At 49.1% G+C, this 19,580-nt stretch overlaps 4 protein-coding genes across 13 annotated transcripts in view; 3 read left to right on the forward strand and 1 right to left on the reverse strand.

Moving 5' to 3' along the window:
* Positions 1–5: 5 nt before the first annotated feature.
* On the forward strand, positions 6–3,351 carry TEN1 (TEN1 subunit of CST complex). 2 transcript variants are annotated; one of them, XM_062011145.1, is made up of 4 exons: positions 6–162; positions 839–945; positions 1,042–1,199; positions 2,461–3,351. In XM_062011145.1, the coding sequence occupies exons 2-4, from the start codon at positions 860–862 to the stop codon at positions 2,595–2,597; spliced, it is 381 nt and encodes a 126-aa protein (XP_061867129.1). In that variant the 5' UTR covers positions 6–162; positions 839–859; the 3' UTR covers positions 2,598–3,351. The 2 variants fall into 2 exon arrangements, with proteins under 2 accessions (XP_061867129.1, XP_061867130.1); XM_062011146.1 differs by lacking the exon at positions 6–162 and adding an exon at positions 194–550.
* Positions 3,352–5,272: 1,921 nt separating this feature from the next.
* Positions 5,273–10,136, forward strand: CDK3 (cyclin dependent kinase 3). The gene is given in 9 exon segments (XM_010206280.1): positions 5,273–5,400; positions 6,231–6,308; positions 6,662–6,782; positions 7,246–7,416; positions 7,827–7,928; positions 8,666–8,869; positions 9,248–9,311; positions 9,314–9,420; positions 10,119–10,136. Coding segments are annotated over 9 exon segments (993 nt in total).
* On the reverse strand, positions 10,074–18,375 carry HEXD (hexosaminidase D). 5 transcript variants are annotated; one of them, XM_062011038.1, is made up of 12 exons: positions 18,043–18,375; positions 17,859–17,968; positions 17,694–17,781; positions 16,912–17,076; positions 15,650–15,833; positions 14,213–14,284; positions 13,231–13,426; positions 12,813–12,895; positions 11,948–12,026; positions 11,769–11,870; positions 11,174–11,263; positions 10,074–10,380 (listed from the first exon to the last, which is right to left on the reverse strand). In XM_062011038.1, exons 1-12 carry the CDS (start codon positions 18,202–18,204, stop codon positions 10,212–10,214), a joined length of 1,500 nt encoding a protein of 499 aa, XP_061867022.1. In that variant the 5' UTR covers positions 18,205–18,375; the 3' UTR covers positions 10,074–10,211. The 5 variants fall into 5 exon arrangements, with proteins under 5 accessions (XP_061867022.1, XP_061867023.1, XP_061867024.1 ...); XM_062011039.1 differs by having other exon boundaries at positions 10,314–11,074; XM_062011040.1 differs by lacking the exon at positions 10,074–10,380 and having other exon boundaries at positions 11,183–11,675.
* The window catches only part of OGFOD3 (2-oxoglutarate and iron dependent oxygenase domain containing 3), a 31,969-nt gene continuing 30,529 nt past the window's right edge, over positions 18,141–19,580 (forward strand). For 3 of the 5 annotated variants that reach the window (XR_009820006.1, XR_009820005.1, XM_062011045.1), the window contains exons 1-2: positions 18,141–18,526; positions 18,821–19,038. Coding sequence is in view for 3 of the 5 variants with exons in the window: in XM_062011045.1 (XP_061867029.1) it covers positions 18,438–18,526; positions 18,821–19,038 (307 nt within the window). In the remaining 2 variants the exon portion in view is untranslated. The remainder of the gene's footprint in view (positions 18,527–18,820; positions 19,039–19,580) is intronic. The other 2 variants (XM_062011044.1, XM_062011043.1) reach the window with 2 other exon arrangements.

Raw genomic sequence — 19,580 nt, forward strand, 5'->3', positions numbered from 1 at the left:
GCGACGCCGCGCCCGGCCACGTGACTGCCGCAAGGCTCGTGCCGCGGCCGCGTCCTGCTGTGAACACGCGTGGGGCCGCGGGCGGAGGCGGCGTGACGTCACAGCCCGGCTCGCGCGCCTCCGCGCCGGTGCTGAGCGCGTCGGCCGGGAACCGGAGTGACAGTGAGTGACGGAGACTGCGCGGCTCGGGCTGGGCACGCGGGCCGTAGGGTGCATGTGACGTGTACCAAGGAGAGTGTGGGCAGCAGGTCGACGGAGGGTTTTCTCCTCTACTGTGCCCTGAGTCCTGTGTCCAGTTCTGGGCTCCCCAGCTCAAGAGAGACAGGGAGCTGCTGGAGAGAGGCCAGTGCAGGGACACCAAGATAATCAGGGGACTGCCGAGATAATCAGGGGACTGGAGCATCTTCCTTATGAGGAAAGGCTGTGGGACCTGGGGCTGTTCAGCCTGGAGAAGAGAGAAGACAGAGGGGAAACTTCATCAACCTAAAGGATGGGTGTCAGGAGGCTGGGATGACACTTTTGTCTGTAGTGTCCAGCGACAAGACAAAGGGTAATGGACATGAGCTGGAACAGGTTCTCCAGGGGACCTGGAGGATTTGGTGGGCCACCTGTTGTTGTTTAGCATGAACAACATGGTGGGGGTTTCTCTTTATGCTGGGAGGCCTGGGGCTTGGCACATTCACTGAGCTGCAAACAGGACTCAGTGGGGAAGCTGTGAAACTCCTGCAGCCCCCTGGATGGGGAGCACTAGGCAAGGAGGAAGTTTTGGGGTAGTGTCACCTCTTACCTTGATCAGGTAGTGGAGTGGAATGATCTCACACCTTTTGCTTTACTGCAGGTCTTACGGCAGTTGTGTGAGATGCTGCCAAGTGCTGGTGTCTATTACTTCCCGTGGGAGATCAACATCTCAGTCCCAGAGGGAGTTGCACTGAGGACATACGGCAGGTGAGCTCTCCTTGCCTCCTCTGACAGATCCCCCTGCCTTTGTTTGTAATTGTTGTATCTCTGCACTGCTGAGCATCTCAAACTGGTCTTTCCCAGGTTATGCTGCTATGACCTGGCCCGGTCTGAAGCCGTTCTCGCTGCTCAGCACAGCTCAGTTCAGTACCAGGTCTGTGTTGACACCAAGCTTGTGGAGCCGTTCCAGGCCCAGCTGGGATCTTGCTACATGGTCCTGGGAGAGGCTGAACACAGGGAAGGTAGGAACCAGTGCATTTTGCTGCTGCTCATGGTTCATCCAGCTCCCTGAGTGTGCTGTGAGACACACTGTCACTGGGGTTAGTGTTGGCCAAGGCAGGCTCATCGTGTGAGCTGCCTCTAGTCACAGGAGCATAGGATTTGAGGCAGGAGTAGTCTGTCTCTCTCTGTTGACTGTGAAAACCTAGTGCTCTGGCACAAGAAGCATCTCAGCAGCATCACCGAACTGGTGAAACCTGTGCTAAAGCCTTCTGGCATCATTATCAGCCACCACATCATCTTTGGTCCAAATGTGACTGATTGCAGCAATACCTCATTGTGAGCTGGCTGGGTTGGTCTTTACCATCCTTCAGAGGCTCTAATTATATCCCTGCCCTCAGATGTAGGGTGGGAGGAATGCAGGCAGGCTCTGTCATACGGGGTACCATATTGTCCTTTCCTGGGATGCCCTGAGTGTTATTCCAGGTGCACGGTGCTTTGCACAGGGAGCTGATCTGGGCTGGGCTGTGGGGTTGTGAAGCAAATCCCAAGTCTTGTCTTGGCCACACCTGGTAAGTTTTCAGATTCGTGCCAGTGAAATCCTGGGTGGCACATGGGAAGCCATCCTGCATGTAGCATCTAGTGAGTGGCTTGCTAAACCAAGTGCTGCAAAGTTCCTTTAGAAGGATATGTTATTTTGATCATCACAGTTCAGGAGTAAGTAGGTAGAAAGGGAACAGGCTGAGACAGTGGCTGTGTCACCAAGGTTTGGCCCCTTTTGTGCAACTCTGTGTTATGATTTGAATGACTCTGATGAGCTGTTGGTTGTAGTCAGCATTGAGCCTCTTGTGAGCCCAGCTTTGTTCTGTCATCATGTCTGCAGAGGCATTCAGAAATGAGCTTAGACCATCCCTGATAATTTTTAAACAGAGAAAACCAAACTTCATCCACCCACAAAGTAGAGAGATGTTGGTGCCGGTGCCTGCCAGGCAGCATGTCCTGGGCTCAGTGTTCTCCGGTGCAAGGACAGTGCAGTGTCAGTCACCATTCACCATGGTCAGGCACCATTTTGTAAGCCAACAGGGCAGAGGGAAAGCATGTAACTGAGTTAACCTGCTCCCAGGCCTGCTGCTTATGTTGGTGGAAGCACATTGCTGGTCCAGTTTTCTGCAAATTCTCAGGCTGTGGATATTGGGCCAGCTGGAGCCATAGATTACCTGAGGGAACCCCTCTGTTTGCCTCCAAGCTGCCTTTTCTCCAGAAACTTCCTGTTTCTATTCCCAGGTGAGAGTCCTGTGGTCAAGGCACGAATATTGACCTGCGTGGAAGGGATGAATGTGCCCCTGCTGGAACAAGCCATACAGGAGCAGAGGAAATACTTCAACGAGAGGCAGGAGCGGGTGGGAAACAGCCCGACCTGACAGCAGCTCTGAGACCTGCCATACATTGGTCCTTGCACTGCCATTTGCAACAGATACTTTCAATTTAGAAGGCAGCTTTGCAACACACTGCTTTTTGCTGTGGCAAATAGCATAACTCAAGTCACTAAGCAGGGAAAAACTTGAAGATTGTGAGTCAGTATATTGTCTGTGGGCTGTCTGTTCATTGCAGGTGTCATCACTGAAAATAGCTCTGGGAAGCAGGTTTGTTCTTTGTTTAAAAGGGTGGTTAAGGAAAGAGAGTGCTGTAGTTGTACTGCAAGGCTTGGAGACATCAGAAGGAGGAGCATGCTCTGAATCTCAAGCTAAAACAGCTCACACCCATGCAGACTGCCAAAGCACAGTGGGTTACCAGGCTGTTGGCAAATTAGAGGTAAAGGGCAATAGTGCAAAGTTGGTTATCCCTGTGTGGCTGCGGGCCCATGAGTGTGTGTGTTTGGTTACCATGACTCAGCTGCCACACAGGAGCATTCCTGGCAAAACACTCACATAATCTGATCAGTGAAGAAACAAGAACAACAAAGAGCCACTATTTTCAGAAGCACCTTCCTCTTTGGGTTTTCAGAAGCCGGTGTGTGAGGCAGGGAGGGACTGACTTGAGCTCTAAAACAAATATTTGCAGTGCCCTGAGAACCACTACTTCACACAACTAAGTTTAGAGACCTTAAATCACTATTTTTTTTAAGCATCTAAAAGTTTTTCTATATATTTTGCTAAATAAAGATTAAAAGAGGCAGCCTGTGGAGTTTTATTTATTGATTCAAAACCTTTGTCTTGCCAAAGCAAATGCATTAGGCCCTCTGGAAGCCTTGCGGATGATGTAAGAAAATTTAGCAATGTGTCATTTTTCTTCTAAGTACTGGGTGTGTAAGAAAGTGCCTGGCTTGAAAAAAGTTGGAGCAAGAGGAAGATACATCTGAGCTACTCTGGTTTAAGAGTGTGGTGCCATCCCACTAGCAAACAATAAAAATAAAATTATTAATGTGAGATGAAAGTAAAATGTTAGTGCAAGAGAGAGAAGGCTCTCCTGTGCTATAGGAATGCCCAGATCTGGAGTGAGCTGGGACTGTGGTTTGCAGGGGAATTCAGCCACTTACAGTCTTTTCTGGTTTTTGGTAAGATGATCTGGTGAAATGTTCAGGAAATAAGGGCTGAAGCCATAAAACACGGCAGGTATTGGCAAAGTCCTCTGTTACCAGCAGCCTTGATTCAAGGGCCTGAGGTGGCTGAGTAATTACTGTGTGTGCTATAATCTTTTAAGTTTCGCTATATGTTTTCCTTCAAGTGATTATGGAGATCCAAAAGCCCTGCCTCAGCACACTCTGCTCAGCCCAGGTCCAAAAACATGGTCTAAAGAGGCAAGAATTTAATCTGGTTTTGTAAGAGATAATAGTCTGTCATGGTGGCTTCATGTTTGTTACATCTCATTTCCTGCCTTTTGTCCTACCTTCCAAAACCAAAGAGCCAGGTTTGCTGGAGGGTTGAGAATATGCAAGATGCCAGGACTGGCAATCTCCAGGATACTAGTTCCTACAGGTGTTATGAAAAAAACCCCAAAACCATAAACCAAAGCAGGCAGGAAGAGAGCAAATTTGTCAGTGACTCTGGATGGAGAGTCATCCAGACTGAGTCACCCTTCACAAGCCACTGGAGAACCCACACAAGGAGTTCGCTGTGGTCATGTGGATCCCCCTTCATCCACAGGATCCACTTTGGTCCTTTCAAATTCACAGAGTTGGGATTGATTTAAACAAGATTTTGAGCTGGTGGCTCAGAAAAGGGCTAAATCAGTCCCTTCGAGGTCACCTAAAAATTGCAGCCTGCACTGTGGTCCCACAAAGCCAGAGAGTTGCCAGGTCCTGCTGAGCCCATCCAGAGACATGGAGCCCCTCAAACCCTCCAGAAGACAGTTCCTGCATCTCTGATGCAGAATCTTTCTTTTGTATCTTGTCTTCTGTTGGCTGTCAAGTCAATGATTAATCCTCCCCCAAGGACATCTTCCAAAAGGCTGATCAAATGGCACACCCCACAGTGGGGAGGTTCAAGGGACAATTGTGCAAGACAAAAAAAACCCCAAACCAACCACCAACAATGAAAGGAAAGAAAGAAAAGGGCATTTCTGCTGTGTTTGAGCTCAGCATGTCCTGGAGAACCCTCAGTGAGGTACTGCATTCCCTCATGCCAGGCGCTGTACAAACAGACCTGGGGAGCTTCCCTTGGCCCTGTGTAGTACCTGCTGCTTTTCCCACAGGCCCAGAGCACCTCTTACCATACATTTTGCTCATTTTTCGCTTTAGCAAGCACAACACACCACCCTGGGTGCAAGCAACCAGTCAGGACTGGTTGGTCCACGGTATGTTTGGCTCTTCGGCTCTGCCTGAAGATCCCCTCGCAACCCCGACGCCCTCAGATGCCAGCCAGCCTGTCCAGGCCGCCCTGCCTGCCTACGGCTGCTCCAGATCAAGATCTCTGTGCTGAGGGAGCAGCAAAGGGGGGACCCAGACCCTAAAAGCAGCCCAGGAGACGCACAGGGAGAGCAAACACTTTCTGCATATTTGGGAGCTTTTTCCCATCCCTTTTTCCCCCCCTTCTTTGTTTTTCCCCTCAGAAAGCAGTGAGAGCCGCCCCTGCTGCTGTCAGAGGGCTGAGGCAGCAAGATGGCCACCTTGCAGGAGACATTTGAGAAGGTGGAAAAGATCGGGGAGGGTACCTATGGCGTGGTGTACAAGGCTCGCAACAAGCACACGGGGGAGCTCGTGGCCCTCAAGAAGATCCGCCTGGATGCGTGAGTGAGGGAGGCAAAACCCTGGGGCTGCCATGGCCCAGTGCCCACCGGGCCCACCATGGCACCAGGCCGGCCGCCTCCTCAGCAGGCTGGCAATAGAGTGCTGAGGCAAAAGGGGGGCAAGAAAGGTGAATGGCTCCTCTGGGGCCAGCAGAACCCCTTTGTGTGGACATGGCCACTAGCTGAGCCCACCAATGCCTCAGCCATACCATAGGAGTGAGCAGAAGGAGCCTGAGCCAGGCCCAGTGTCCACAATTGTGCAAGATGTTCAAGAAAAGGCCTTGATGTGAGGGAAAAAAATGTTCCTACTGGCTCATACAAGCAGCTATAGCCTGACCTGGCACTGTCTGGCCTTGGCTCCATGGCACAGGGCAGGGGGAAGTTGAAGCCATGTTGCGGGGTGGCCTCTCCCCCTCAGCAGTGTGGTGCCAGGGCCCGGTGAGGCTCAGCCTCCCAGCAGGGCCAAGGGCTGCCCCTCCAGGGTGGGGACTGAGCAAAGAAAAACTTACCAGGGTGGCCCTGGGCTGTCTCCATGATGAGGGGTGTCTGTGGACTGGGGGCCATGGTGCTGGGAGTGCACCATGAGCTCTCAGGTGCTCCCCAAAAAATCTCTGCCCTACAGCTTGCACTGCCTAGGTCATCCTCTCCCTCTCCTTCCTCATGGCTCCCATTTTTCCCCTGCCTCCCTCCACACAAGGCTCCATCTCAAATTCAGAGTGCTCCAAGTGAGAAACTCTTCCCTGGGCAGAGTATGGGATGTGATGGAAAGGAGAAAGGACATAGGATCTCACTGGGGGATAGGGGTTCTGTACAGCCTGTCTCTGTCACAGGGAGAGAGAGGGTGTCCCCAGCACTGCAATCCGAGAAATCTCACTGCTGAAGGAGCTGAAACACCCCAACATAGTCAGGTAAGACCTGGATGAATCCTCCTCACAAGCTCCTAGATGAGCTCCTGCTGAGGAAGCTCTGTGTACAGGCAGCAAGAGGGGTTTTCCTGTCCTTCCCCGACTTCACAGACAAGAGAGCAAAACAAATAGGAAAGTGCAAGAAACACTAAAAGCTCACAGCACTGCCACTTCACTGCAGTGACACAGGCTGGTGCATGCTGCTGCTGCCCCAATATCCTGCTTCATATCTGCCTATCTCTGCTCCAAAGGACTCACAGAACAGAGGCAGCTGTGGGAGGAGAGATGTTTGGGTATTTGCAACAGTCTGGAGAAGGTGCTGAAAGGTACTGAAGGGAAGGCTTGGACTTTTGCAGGCTCCTGGATGTCATACACAGACAGAGGAAGCTCTATCTGGTTTTAGAGTATCTGAATCAGGACCTAAAGCAGCACATGGACTCATCCCAAACTGGACAGCTTCCTTTAAGCTTAGTCAAGGTACAGTGTGCTCACAGGCAGGGCAGATACTATGCCGTTGCTGCCTTCTGCTGGGCAGAACCAGCACTGACTACATCTGGAAGAGATTAATCACAAATCAGCTGGAAAAACCTTGTGGTGCTATTGCTCAGAGCATGTATTTCCCGGCTATTTCCAGGCTGTGCAGCCCATATCTCTGCAGAACAAACTGCCATTAAGAGGACAGCTGAGGGATCTGTTGCTAATTACCTTTGTACAGAGTAATAGATGGGTAGAAGGGACTGCCACTGCTTGGATGGGTGTCCCTCTGTCCCCATGTAGCAGGAGAGGAATTTGTGTGCATCTCTGAGTAGTGGCCCATGAGCCTGGTATTGTATTGCATTTCAAAGTCTTTTTTTCCCCTTCGGGTCTAGAAATGATCCAAAGTGAGCTGCTTCACACAAGGTTTCATTGTGGCCTTATCTGAAATCTCTTCTCTCCTTAGAACTACCTTTTCCAGGTGCTGCAGGGTGTGAGCTTCTGCCACTCACACAGAGTCATTCACAGAGACTTGAAGCCACAGAATTTGCTCATTAATGAAGCAGGAGCAATCAAGCTGGCTGATTTTGGACTGGCAAGAACTTTTGGTGTGCCCCTGCGCCCATACACTCATGAGGTATGGTTGAGGCTCCCTGCCACCTGAGAGTGCGGTACACAATCTGTAGTGGGTGAACAACAGCAGCAGCACAAGGTACTCAATTATAATAAAGGCATAGCTGTGCCCAGCCATGTGCTCTTAAGCTGACCTGTGCCTAATGGTTTACTTCACATCCTCACAAAGCCTGCTGACTGCTTGTACCCTAGCATGCCTGCAAGCTGGCTTCCCACCTTCTCTGCATGGATGTATTTCTTTCAGAGTGTCCTGCTAAAGAACGCCCTATTAATCCCAACCTCGCTGTCACTAATGTGTCTGCTAGTTCAGCATGGCCTTGGCACACCTAATTTATACAGTCCATGAAGAGAGGATCCCCACTGTTACTTTCAGTCAGGAAAACGACACAAACTTATTTGTTGCTTCCTTACCAGGTGGTGACTCTGTGGTACCGAGCCCCTGAAATACTGCTGGGATGCAAATACTACTCAGCTGCTGTGGATATCTGGAGCATTGGCTGCATCTTTGCAGAAATGGTAGAATGAGTTGAAGTAGTGTCTTTCATGAGCAAAGAGAATGCAGCTGCAATGAGAAATGGGGAAGGATGGAAAAGACACTCTGTGATACTGTGGTCCCACCCTGTGCTGGGGTGTGTTTCATGCAAAGTCCACCCTGAGGGCCAGCTGATCTTTAGCTGTGGGCTCAGGAGGGAATCTGTCATCACAGGGGCCTGGCAGAAGGCAAAGAAGCCTGTGTTGTCTCTCTTTGCAGAGGGGGTAATTTTGGTCTTGTTGCTGCAGCATTTTGATCCTGGGAGGAGATCTGGCTCTCTTGCAGATATCCCCACAGTAGGCTGAAGAGAACTATCACTCTTATAGCATGGCAGAATGGATCTCCCAGGAGTCCATATTCCGCTTGGAAGAGCTCTGGTTATCCCTACAGTGTAAGAGCCCTGTCCCTAGCTTCCCGGGTCCCCGAGCTGCAGATCAGCAAAGCCTGGGTGAGGAGGCAGGAAGGGAACTAGCCTGCAAGAGTGGGTGTTAGGAAACTGGAGAGAAAGAGGAGTAAGGGAGTGCCTGAAAGAAGGACAGCCTCAGGGGAGCACGGATCCATGGAGAGCAGCTGGGGACAAGCAGCGAGACACCCGTTACTCTCCCAACCATTGGCCTGGTCTGTACCCTTGTTTGCATCTGCAGGGACAAAGGGTGACTCCAGGTGGGAAATAGGGCACACAGCTGAGGCAAAAGATGAGAACTGTTTTTTTTCCCCCCAGGTGACCAGGAAGGCCCTGTTTCCAGGGGACTCTGAGATCGATCAGCTCTTCCGGATCTTTCGCACGCTGGGCACTCCCACCGAGGTCACTTGGCCTGGGGTGACCCAGCTGCCTGACTACAAGAAGGAGTTTCCCCAGTGGACAAGGAAGGAGATGAAGGAAATTGTTCCCAACTTAGATGAAGATGGCACAGACTTACTGGTGGTGAGTGAAGGCTCAGAACAAGACCTGGGGACAGACGGGACCTTTTCAAACTGGGCAAAGAGTAGGGATATTTGGGACTGATCAACCTGGAAGTACATGAGCTGATCTGGCTCTAGTGTTCATCTCTGCCATGGCAGAAATTCTGAATCATGAAAGAGGGCGCAGTCTTGCTGTGAGACAGGGCTATCATTGCAGTTTCCTCCAGGGAACTGCACTGAGGCTCAGGAAACCCTTGAAGTATAACCCCCACACTAACTTTAGCTGTGGCTTACTCCTGGAACCCAGAGAGGAAAAAGCAGGAGCAACCTCTGTATCTGGGCCCAGTACAATTGATCACTTGGATTTTAAGATCCTAAGTGTGCGTTTTTCTCTTGGCAGCAATTGCTCCTGTATGATCCCAGCAGGCGTATCTCAGCCAAGGCAGCCCTCAATCACCAGTACTTGTGTCCAAGAGTCCTGGGGAGCAACGTGTACCGCAGAGGCACTGCAGAGAAGACACAGCTCTCCCCAGGCATTCACACCTCTGGGTAGCAGTGCAGATCTGGTTTTGGGTACTTAGCAGGGGGCTGGTTGAGGCCCAGGGCCTCACTTCTCCCTGGGACCCAAGGCTCCCTCAGGAGCCTGGAGATGACAGTCTTGCATTTGAGACTCTCAGCCTGTTGCTGGGGGAAAGTGAAATGTGGATGAGAGAGTGCCTTTCAGCTTGTCCTTGCATTAGTCAGCAAGCTAAGGTGACGCACGGTGGTTTGCCGTCTCAAGGGCTGTGGGTGGGTGGCAGCTCTGACACCAGCACAGGCTGCAGCTCGGCTCTAGGCTGGGCAGTGCATCTCTGCTCAGCCCTTTACTGCTGTTGTTGAAGACTGGGCTTGTCAGCACGGCCCAAGTTGTTTAATCTGAGCTGTTTAATAGAGCTCTGCTGTTTCAAAAGTTGAAGAATATTATCATGTGTCTTAATTTGTGCCTTGGCTGGGATCAAGACACCAAAAGATCCAGTTAGTGTAAAGCACATGGTGCATGTGGCTGGAAACAGTAACAGCTGGACCACTGGCTTTCCATCATCAGTCCAGATGTGCTGCTGTTTCCTTCACTTTATTGTCTTGGAAATGATTGTGAGGTTCAAATGTTTGAAGAATTGTCACTAACTTTTGTGATGGTTTTGACATCCCGTTTTCTTTCAGTACAGAAAACAAATAAAGGCTTGGAATTTGTTCAGAATCCTCAGTGTTTATTTCTTGGTGTGGTCCCTCAGACCAGTGCCACAGGGTAGCCTAGCTGCTCCTTTTTTCCACAGAGCTCTCCTCCCTTCCTCATCTCCTGCACTTTTTTTTTAGTGGAAATGCCCTTAATTCTGTGCTCGTATTGCTTCATCTAAATCATCCACCACTTGCTGCAGCTTCTGTAGGCTTGGGTGGACGTTTTCCTCCATCCACTCCTCTACAGTACACTTGTGGAAGACTTGCTCCATAGCTGCTTGGAGGTCTTGCACCACAGCATTCCACTTGGAGAGAAGACTAAGCAGAAATCAGAGGGAAGATGAGCTCTGCTTTAGGGCAGTGCAAGCTTATTGGACCTTTTAAAGGGAGCAGAGGCCTTAAAAGGACTTTTCAGGAAAAGAAGCATCTATTACAAGAGCTCAAAGGACTTGATTTTGTGCAAATGGCAAAAGGTTGATGCTGCTTGTGTTTAAGTACCATTAATCTTGTCACTTTTCTTATGAAATGACTTGTAAAGCACCCCAACTGAGCTCAACACAACACTACAGGCATTTGAAGTGTAACTGAAACCCCTTGTGAGACTTTTTGGGAATTTAATCCTGGCTTTTATTGGGAAGAGTGGATGCACTTGGATATTCACCCTATCACAGCAAAGAAAATGTATGAAGTAGCCAATTGGCATGAACTGGCATCGTGTCTAGGATCGGTTCTGAAAAGCATGGGCAGTACAGGGCAATGGAGTCTGGTTTTATTCTGAGCACTGCCTGGAGCCTGGCCCATGATGACCTCTGACACTGAGGCCAATAACTGCTGTAAGGTGCAGGAAGTCTCTATAGCACTAAGTCCATATACATGAGAGAGTTGTTTGGAGACCAGTTTTGTGCTTGTATTCAAAGAATTTGTTCAACAGAAGGCAGGCAAAGAAAAACATATTCTTCCATTTCACACCTTATCATGAATACTTTCTATTGTTTGATTCCCACTGATGCTTCTGAAATAATTATAAAGACAAGGACTCAAAACTATATGTACTTGAGTGCCCCAAATATGACAAACTATTTCCCCTATAATGCAAAATAAGTGGTGTTACCTTACTGCATCTGGCTGGAAGTGATGCATTATTATAGGATGAATAATCTTCCTTTTTCTGTGGTAGGGACTGAACCAGCCTGTGACATACCTGAAGATGGATGTTAGTATGAGCAGCTTTTGAAAGAGCAGTGACATGTGTGTAGGCTGACAGGGAGGGGATAGGGCTTTAGCTGAACTTCTGCACAAATAGCAATAATGCTTAAGCAATAAGTACCTTTGCCTACATATCTCTGGAAGGAGTTTGTAAAAGACTGTTCCTGTCAGATGATAATAACTGATCATCTGTTGCAATTTAAGTTTCATTTCAAGCTGCTATTTTTTTGCAAGCACACCATTCAAATTTCTCATTTCAACTTTAAATAACAGTAAGATTTAATTCAGGAAAGAACTCGATTCCTGAAATATGGCAGCACATAGTAGTCAGGCATTCTGTTGCAATGCTGTAGATTTGCATCTGAAGATTGTGTTCTGTGAAGTGTCAATACAAAGAGATGGGATGCCTGAAATGCAGAGCTTGATGTTTAAATCACTTTGCTGGAGTTATGCCCCAAGACTCCTGCAGACAGCCAGAGAATCAACACAAACCTTATTACCTGTTCCTTTCAAGAAGTTCATCCACTGATGACTTGAGGTAGAAACTAACTTGTGTCACAAGTGTAAGGATATTGCTCCCAGGAAAGGTCGCCAGGCTTGTGCTGTCCAAAGAATATGTATTAGTTTCCAAGCTTACCACAAGATGAGAAGCATGTAAATCCTGCAGCTGGAATTTTACCTCATGAAAGTATCTGTTTCCAGGTTGGACATTCCCAGGAGCCTTTCCACATTTTCTTTAATCTTTTCAGAATAGACTCCTGGTAGAAGACAGTGGAAATAAGGAGCCTAAATAATCAAAACGTCCATAAAAGAGGGTTTTTTTCTAGAGTACTCTGCATTGACTCAGTACTTCTCCTTTGATGAAGAGTTTTTAAAAGGTAAAATGGAAACAGAACAAGTTAAAACACTTGGGGGTGGGGGAGTATATTGTCTTTCACTCAATTGCCTTGTGAAGCACTTCCTAGATGTAAGTTCTCCACTCAGGGTGCTGGCATTTTAAGTGCCTTAGTTAAAACCAAGCAGGTTGTTGGGGGTGTTTCAATTTGGAAAATAAGAAATGCAGAAAGACAAAAACGAAAAATTCTGTTGGCAACTGTCTGTAAAGAAAGCAGAAAGTACAGGGAATGTTTTACCACACAGTGTGCCTCCTAGATCAATTGTAAGAACGCTGATCAGTTAAAATGACTTTTACATGTAAACAAGATCTACATCTAAATAAAATTAGTTTCAGTTATATACCAGTAATGTTTCAAATCCGTTTCTAAAGCAATTCAGCTTCTGAAATTTGTTTAGTATAAGCACAACAAAGTTTGTGACCTTTTATTGGTCAGAGCACAAGAAATGCTTAGCACACTATGGCTATTTTTAAGAGGCCAAGAGGCTTCTCTGCTCCTGTCTTGCAAATCTGCAATATGTATAATTTATTCTTCATAATTCAGACCACAATCAGATAATCAAAGCAAAAGTCTGTGCCAATCTTAGGGCAAGGTCACTTCACTCTTGTGCTAGACATTAGCTGAGAGACAATAAAGTTGTCACTGTACCATTCTTTAGTGCCTGCAGACATACAGCCAATGATGGAATGGCCACAGGGAGAAGCTCACATAAAACAGAGAAGTGATCATACCTAAATAAGAAAACATTAATTAGACATATGACCATTAGAACATACTAAACAAGTGGAAGGATTTAGTATTTCAAAGCCTTCAAATCCAAACTGCTGCTGCTGTAGGTGTCTGCCAAAACAATTGATTAATCAACTCCTGCTGATTAATGCTGCAGCAAGTGACTGGAACTCTGAAATCTACCCTTGGCAGCCAGCGTTGAGGCCCAGCAGTAACCTATAGGAAGAACTGCAAAGTTCCCTTCTGAATCTCCATTCTCCTTGACTTTTAAGGGAGTTTTTGAGTGGAAGTTTGCTTCCATGTCACCCTTGGAACCATTGGAAAGGATGTTCCTTACCTTTGCCAGCCAGTCAGCGCGATACCTTCCAGGATGTCAGTGGGGCTACTCCTTGCCACTTTCAGCCATTGGAGTTGGTTTTTCAAGTGGTGGCCGATCAGGGTCAGAGACTGATTGACTCCTGTAGCTCCTTTAAAAGCACTAGCAAACCACACCTTGGAGAAGCCACACCTATGATACTTCTCTATGAGATGCACTGCAGTGAGACACAAAAGAACAAGGACAAGGTTTTCTCCATTTTCAGCCTGAAACTCCAACTAAGAAGAACCCAGGTCTAAGTTACAACAAGCTGCTGAGCCTTGTCTTATCAAGTTTTGAGCATCAGCAAGGATGGGAGATTGGTCATCCTCTCTCAGCAACCTACTTGGGTGACTACCCTCCTATTTTCATATGCCCAGTTACTATATTGCATTCCCCTGAACTGCTAAATTGCTTCAATGCTAAGAACCACGGGCACGTAACAAACACACACAACATCCAACAGCTGATTCTTCTTTCAACAAGGACACAACAGTATGCATGTTAGAGGGCTGACTGGATGGAGCCTTTCAGAGGTTTTTTCCTTTGAATTCTCTAAGTATAGGAAGCCTTGAAGGTTCTTTTGCAGAGCTGTTCCATGTGGAGCTTTCATCTCCCACTGGTTTTAATGCAAGAAGAGTTAATGTCACAGTACTTACAGAATACCTCTCAATGTCCCATTGCTGATTCCATAGCCCCATTGAAAAGAAATAAGTAGCAGACAAACCAAATCCTTCATATGATAAGCATAAATTGAAAATGTAAATAATAGCAACTATGAGGTGAGATCAAACAAGGGCTATGTTTATGCTACTAAAACAATAAAAAGCAATTTTACAAGCCCAGCATTTTTTGGTGTCCAACAAAGGTATGTTTTAACCATGCTCTTTTCATTTGGCTACTTTGCTTAACAGGTAACAGAAGTCTTTGTTTCTCCTAAGCAGCTCAGCACAGCAGCACAAACCTTTTTCCTCCACGTCGAGGTCTGCTGCATAGTCCCAGATCATTGGCTGCACCAGCTGTGGGACACCAGACTCTGAAAGGAACAGAGCTCTTCAAAGTAATGGAAAAGAGACAGGTAAAAGTGAGAACTAAGTACTTATGAGTGGTGCAGTAGCACATGACTAGAACTAATGATGGCTTGTCACTAGAATCCTTCATTCACAGTTGAAGTTCCCCTGGGCATTTTCAGCCTGGCCAGGGTTTTGAATACACGGTTCCCATGCCAGAGGCCACTGAGTCCTTAAGCACCTTGAAACCACTAGTATGGATCAGCAGTAACAATTCATGGGAGATCCCACTCATCTCAAGCCCATCTTGTTCTTGATGCCTTGAATCTATTGGAATACCTGTGGGGCTGAACTGGTGAGGCTGCAAACTGTACACACAAGATTTCAACTAAATGAAACGGAAATATTCACTCTACGATAGAGATTGTCTGAGCTGTGTTTGCACAGGACTTAGCTTTTCAAGATGCCTTTCAAGTACAAATAAAGATACAGGTTTACCTTCAAACCCCTTTCTAATCAACTCCCTGACTAGTTTTAGACACACAAAACTGACCCTTGGAGAAACTGCAGTTAATTGGATAGAAATTCGGTATTTTAACAGCATCTCATTTTAATTTGTTCACGCTGTTACTGCCTGTGGCACTTAAACAGATGCTGAGCTGCTCTTGTGGAAACTGCACAGGTCCCATCTGCACTTTTTTGGATGATTTGCCACCACTAAAGCCAGGAAAAGGTCAGTCACTGCTGGAGGAGCTACACAGCTCTGCATGGTGTTGTCTAAATCTGTGTAGAGCAGACATGTAAAGTGTCTCTGAAAATGCTGTATCTCCATCTCTGCTAAGGTTACTGAAATTCTAGCAAGGGTCAACAAACTTGTGACATCAGGGTCTTGGAGCTACACCACAATTCAGTATCAGAGTTCCTCATGGTGTGCACTGTGATCACATATACACATAGAGATGTTTATAGGGTCACAGCTTCTCCACGAGCCTACATCACTTGATGCTGCACAAGGCAGCAATTAACATTAGAAGGTGGGGAGAGGCATAGAAATTTCAACTGAGACCACAAATGCTAATAGTTGGGGTTCTTTTTAATGTCTAAAGAAATTAGAATTGATGGCAACCTCTCCATGACTGTTCTGTTTATCACTCTGTATTAGCAGATGGAAAACTAAAGTGTATGTGTTGGTTTGCCCACAGTCATACAGAAGGGCCATGACATAGCCAAGGACGAAATGTCTCCACTTTCTGGTCTAATGGATCATATCTCTATTCTTCTCAGATTTCTTGTTTTCAATATTTTCTCCTGCCAACAAATCCTTTTAACTGATTATGTCAACTTTTTTTGTATGCTACAAAATATGACCCACCCCATTGCTGATCACACACCTGCCAATGTTTCCTCACTTATCCCTCTGAGCATATCATCCCACACGATGGGTGTCACAGCGGGGTAAGATGAGGCCACATAACTTGCAACTGCTTTGATGTGGGATAGGCACAGCTTCTCTGGAGTATTGCCTTGTTGCTGCAGCCACTGCTTTGACTCCTCTCCTTCGCCAAGGGAATAGACCTGAAACATCAAACCAATAATACTGACTGCTTGTACAGGAACAGGGGGAGTTTGACACAGTACCATGAAACCACACAACATTCAAAACCTATTGCACAGATGTAATATACTAAGTGAACATGTTTAAAAGCACCTCTCAGTGTTAAAGACACTGTAAGCATACCTAACAGTCTGCAGGAGCCTTGGCCATAACTAAATGCATCAGGTTAGGCAATTTTCCTACAGAAACTGAAATGTTTGAAGAATAATTAATATATGCTGTATTTGTCTTCAAATCTAGCAACCCATAAGGTTCTGAATTATGTAAAATGAAGTTCATGTCCTGGGGAAGGAGATCACCTGTACGTGAATCTGGAAGCGAGGTGGGGGCACGTCCAAGAGTGGCCCCAGCATATGTGGTCCTAGGCAGAGTGGATTTGGGCTTGTTAAACTGGATAAGTATTTCAATTCTTTGCTGGGTTAGAGCAGGTTTCATCTTTATTCTACATAATCAGTATTTTGCTTTATAACGCTTGCACCTCCCTATCTAACCTTGCCATTAGTGGCCACATAATAAGACACAAAATGCTGAACTAGGGTCAGTACCGTTAAGGTGCTCACAGTGAATTTCTGGGATCTGTGTGCCCTGGGATGGTTCTAAGAAACTCTGAGAAAGGAGAAATCTCAAGGTTCTCCCCTTCAAGGAGACAAACTACCAAGATAAAAAAAGCAACTACTTCTCACCACAAAAGGGCTTACTTTGAATTAGTTGGCCAGAACAACAAGGCAACATCTTACATCTAAATTCACATGGTTCTTAAGGAATACCTCCAATGGATACCTCATTTGGCCTAAACCCAAATGCTGAGTTAGCTTTAAGTAACTGCTTTTGACACTTTTGATATTACACTCAGACCAACAGAAGTGACATCCTATGCTACTGGAATAATTTATTATCAAAAAAGCTTACTCTACATAGGCTTGAGTTGGTGTTTTCTCTCCCCAGAATCCTGCCTTGGGCACTACTGAAATGCAGCAGCTTTGGCCCTCACCACCATTCTTCATAAGAAGAAAATTCCTAGCTCAAGAGAAGCCTCACCTCATCACACCCGATGTGAAACCATTTTAAATGTTGGTGCAGTGCCATGACCTGGTCAACCATGGCTTTGACCAGTGCTCGTGACTCCTCCCTGTGTGGGTTGAGGGCATTGGGAAACACCTTCACTTCCCGGAGATGAGCGAACTCTTTGTGCTTCAGCACAAACTGCAAGAAAAAGGAGAGCTTGGGGAAGAACTGCAAAATGAAGGGGACAGCAGCGTCCTCTGGTGTCACCAGGGCTCTGCTAACAGTTGTCCTGCTAAAGCTCTGGGTTTTGCCTGTGTATGAGCACAGGGCCTCTGGCCAGTGGTGGTACAGGCAGGAGGGCACAGCTGCTGCTCCAGAGCACTGTCAGGGTCTCTGACCATGAAGCCCCTCACAGAGTGAGGGAAACGGGGTGGTCAGGGCAGTGCCACCGTGTGTCTGATGCAGCTGACAGAAGCATAAAAACACAAGGAAAACGAACACAAAGAACTTCTTTCCTGTAAGGGTGAGGGAGCCCTGGCCCAGGCTGCCCAGGGAGGGTGTGGAGGCTCCTTCTCGGGAGGTTTCCAAAGCCGCCTGGACACGTTCCTGTGCCCCTTGATGGAGGGGAACCTGCTTTAGCTTGGGCTGGATGAGCTCTGCAGGGCCCTTCCAACCCCCATCATTCTGGGATGCTAGGCACCTAAGCATGAGGAATCACGAGGGAGATTTCCCAACACAGCCACCGCCAGCGCTGCTCATCGCCGCTCAGCCCACCCAGCCCTGTCCCGGCGCGATGCCGCCCGCCCGCTGCTCACCTCCATGTGCCCGAAAGTCTGCACCAGCGGCACGACCTCCAGCCCCTGCGCCCCGGCCTGGCTCAGCACCGCCCTCACCTCCGCGGGGCTGCGAGGGGAGAGCGAGGCGTGAGGGCGCAGCCCGGCGGCGCGGCGCGGGCCCGCCGGGCCCTCCCCGGGCCGTACCTGTAGGCGTGAGGGGCCCGCAGCGGCTCCAGCGGCCCCGCGTAGGGGAAGGTGTCCTCGTACTCCAGCAGCAGCCCGGTGGCGCCCAGGGCGCGGAGCAGCGGCAGCACCTGCGGGGACAGCGGGCGGTAGGAGGCGGCGGGAGGGGGCGGCGGGGGCTGTCCGGACCCCCGGGGCCCGTTACCTCCGACAGGTAGGAGGCGCGCGGCGGAGCGCCCTTCATGTCCAGGTGCACGAGCCGCCGCCGCGGCCCGCCCGCCTCCATCACCGCCGCCATCCCGCCGCTCCGGCCTCGATTGCTCTTGCCTGCCCGTTCCAGGCTGGCCCCGGCACCATCGGCCAGCATCGATTGCTTAGGCCTGCCGCCGCTGCCGCCGCGATATCTCGGCACAAAGCGCTTCGCCGCGTCTCTCCGGCCCGGCTCGAGCGTCTCGGCTCTGTCCGTCGGCCGCCGCTCTCTGTTCTGTACTGGGTTTATCCCGCCTGCTCGTTTGAGGCGTTTGCGCTCGGCGGCCGATTGCTTTCCCCCGGCAGGCGGGAGAGGCGTGCCGAGCGCATCGCTCCGGGCCGGCGGGCGCGATGGCTCCGCAGCGGCGGGCGGCCTCGCGCGGCCTCGGGGGCGGAGGGACGGCGGCCGGGCCGGAGCGCGGGGGCCGCCGCCACAGCAGGTACCCGGCGGGGCAGGGCCGCGGGGCGGGGGTCTGCGATGGGCGCCTCCCGTCGTGGCGGGGCCCAGGCCCGGCGGAGGCGGGGAGCGGCCTGCGGGAGGGAGGAAGTGAGGGATCGAGGGACCCTGCGTGTGTTTGTGGATGTGCGTGTTCTCGAAACGGGCGGGACTGGCCCCGGTCCTTGACCGACGCTCGCTGGTGTCGGGCGGGGTAGTGGCCGAAAGGGTTCCTCAGCGGGAGGCTCGGGAGGCTGCTGCTCGCTTACACAGGACTGTCACTGTGCTCCCTCCATAGCGCCAAGAAAAGCAGAGGCCAGCCGGAGTCACGGTGGTGGTGGCTGAAGGCAGCGTTCCTCCTCGCCTTTGCTGCTGCAGGCGGCCTCCTGGGCTGGAGGTACCTGAGTGCTGAGGATGGGGTCACAGAGGTGCTGGCTCATCACACCGAGAACCTACAGGACAAGTTCTTTGAGATACCTTGCTCTGAGGACTACGACAGCCACAAAAGATTTGAAGGTATTTGGATAGGATTGTCTGAAATGGGATGAAACAGGCCATGTGTTCCTTTGGAGATTAGGAATAACTTTTTTCCTGAGAAGGTTGTCAGCCCCTGTGCTAGGCTGCTCAGGGAGGTGGGGGAGTGCCCAGCCCTGGAGCTATTGCAAAGCCATGGAGCTGAGGTGCTTTGGGCCATGGGCTGGGCTTGGCAGTGTGAGGGGAGGGGTTGGACTTGATCTTAAAGGTCTTTTCCAACTGAAATTATTCTATGACAACAGACTGAGCGCTATCTGAATCTGTTAAACCAAATGTGTTCTGTAAAGATCTTATGTGCTTTAGCAAACACCGTGTCACTGTGTGTATTGTTTAAATCCCAAACCTTCATGTTGCTTTCTGAGTTTTTCTGTCATTCCTATGTAATTCTCCTCTGAAACTGCTTTGCTTAGGCTGTATGAAGTAAACCTTTTGCTCAATCTGTTTCTAATGTCTTTTCATACTCACTTGATTTGGGTAATAGGCTTGTGGGTGAGTTTGTTGCTGGTAAGTACCATACAGGGTAT

The sequence above is a fragment of the Colius striatus genome, chromosome 18, assembly GCF_028858725.1.
Source record: "Colius striatus isolate bColStr4 chromosome 18, bColStr4.1.hap1, whole genome shotgun sequence".
Lineage (NCBI taxonomy): Eukaryota > Metazoa > Chordata > Aves > Coliiformes > Coliidae > Colius > Colius striatus.

What these genes read in the sequence shown, in the direction of transcription:
- TEN1 (XM_062011145.1), top strand. Translation starts at nt 860, where the DNA reads ATGCTGCCAAGTGCTGGTGTCTATTACTTCCCGTGGGAGATCAACATC. An exon ending in GCACTGAGGACATACGGCAG is followed by an intron (nt 946 to 1,041) that starts GTGAGCTCTCCT and finishes GGTCTTTCCCAG; the next exon opens with GTTATGCTGCTATGACCTGG. An exon ending in AGAGGCTGAACACAGGGAAG is followed by an intron (nt 1,200 to 2,460) that starts GTAGGAACCAGT and finishes TTCTATTCCCAG; the next exon opens with GTGAGAGTCCTGTGGTCAAG.
- HEXD (XM_062011038.1), bottom strand. Translation starts at nt 18,204, where the DNA reads ATGCTGGCCGATGGTGCCGGGGCCAGCCTGGAACGGGCAGGCAAGAGC. An exon ending in GAAACAGATACTTTCATGAG is followed by an intron (nt 11,871 to 11,947) that starts GTAAAATTCCAG and finishes TTCTTTGGACAG; the next exon opens with CACAAGCCTGGCGACCTTTC. An exon ending in GAACTTCTTGAAAGGAACAG is followed by an intron (nt 11,264 to 11,768) that starts GTAATAAGGTTT and finishes ATCCATCTTCAG; the next exon opens with GTATGTCACAGGCTGGTTCA.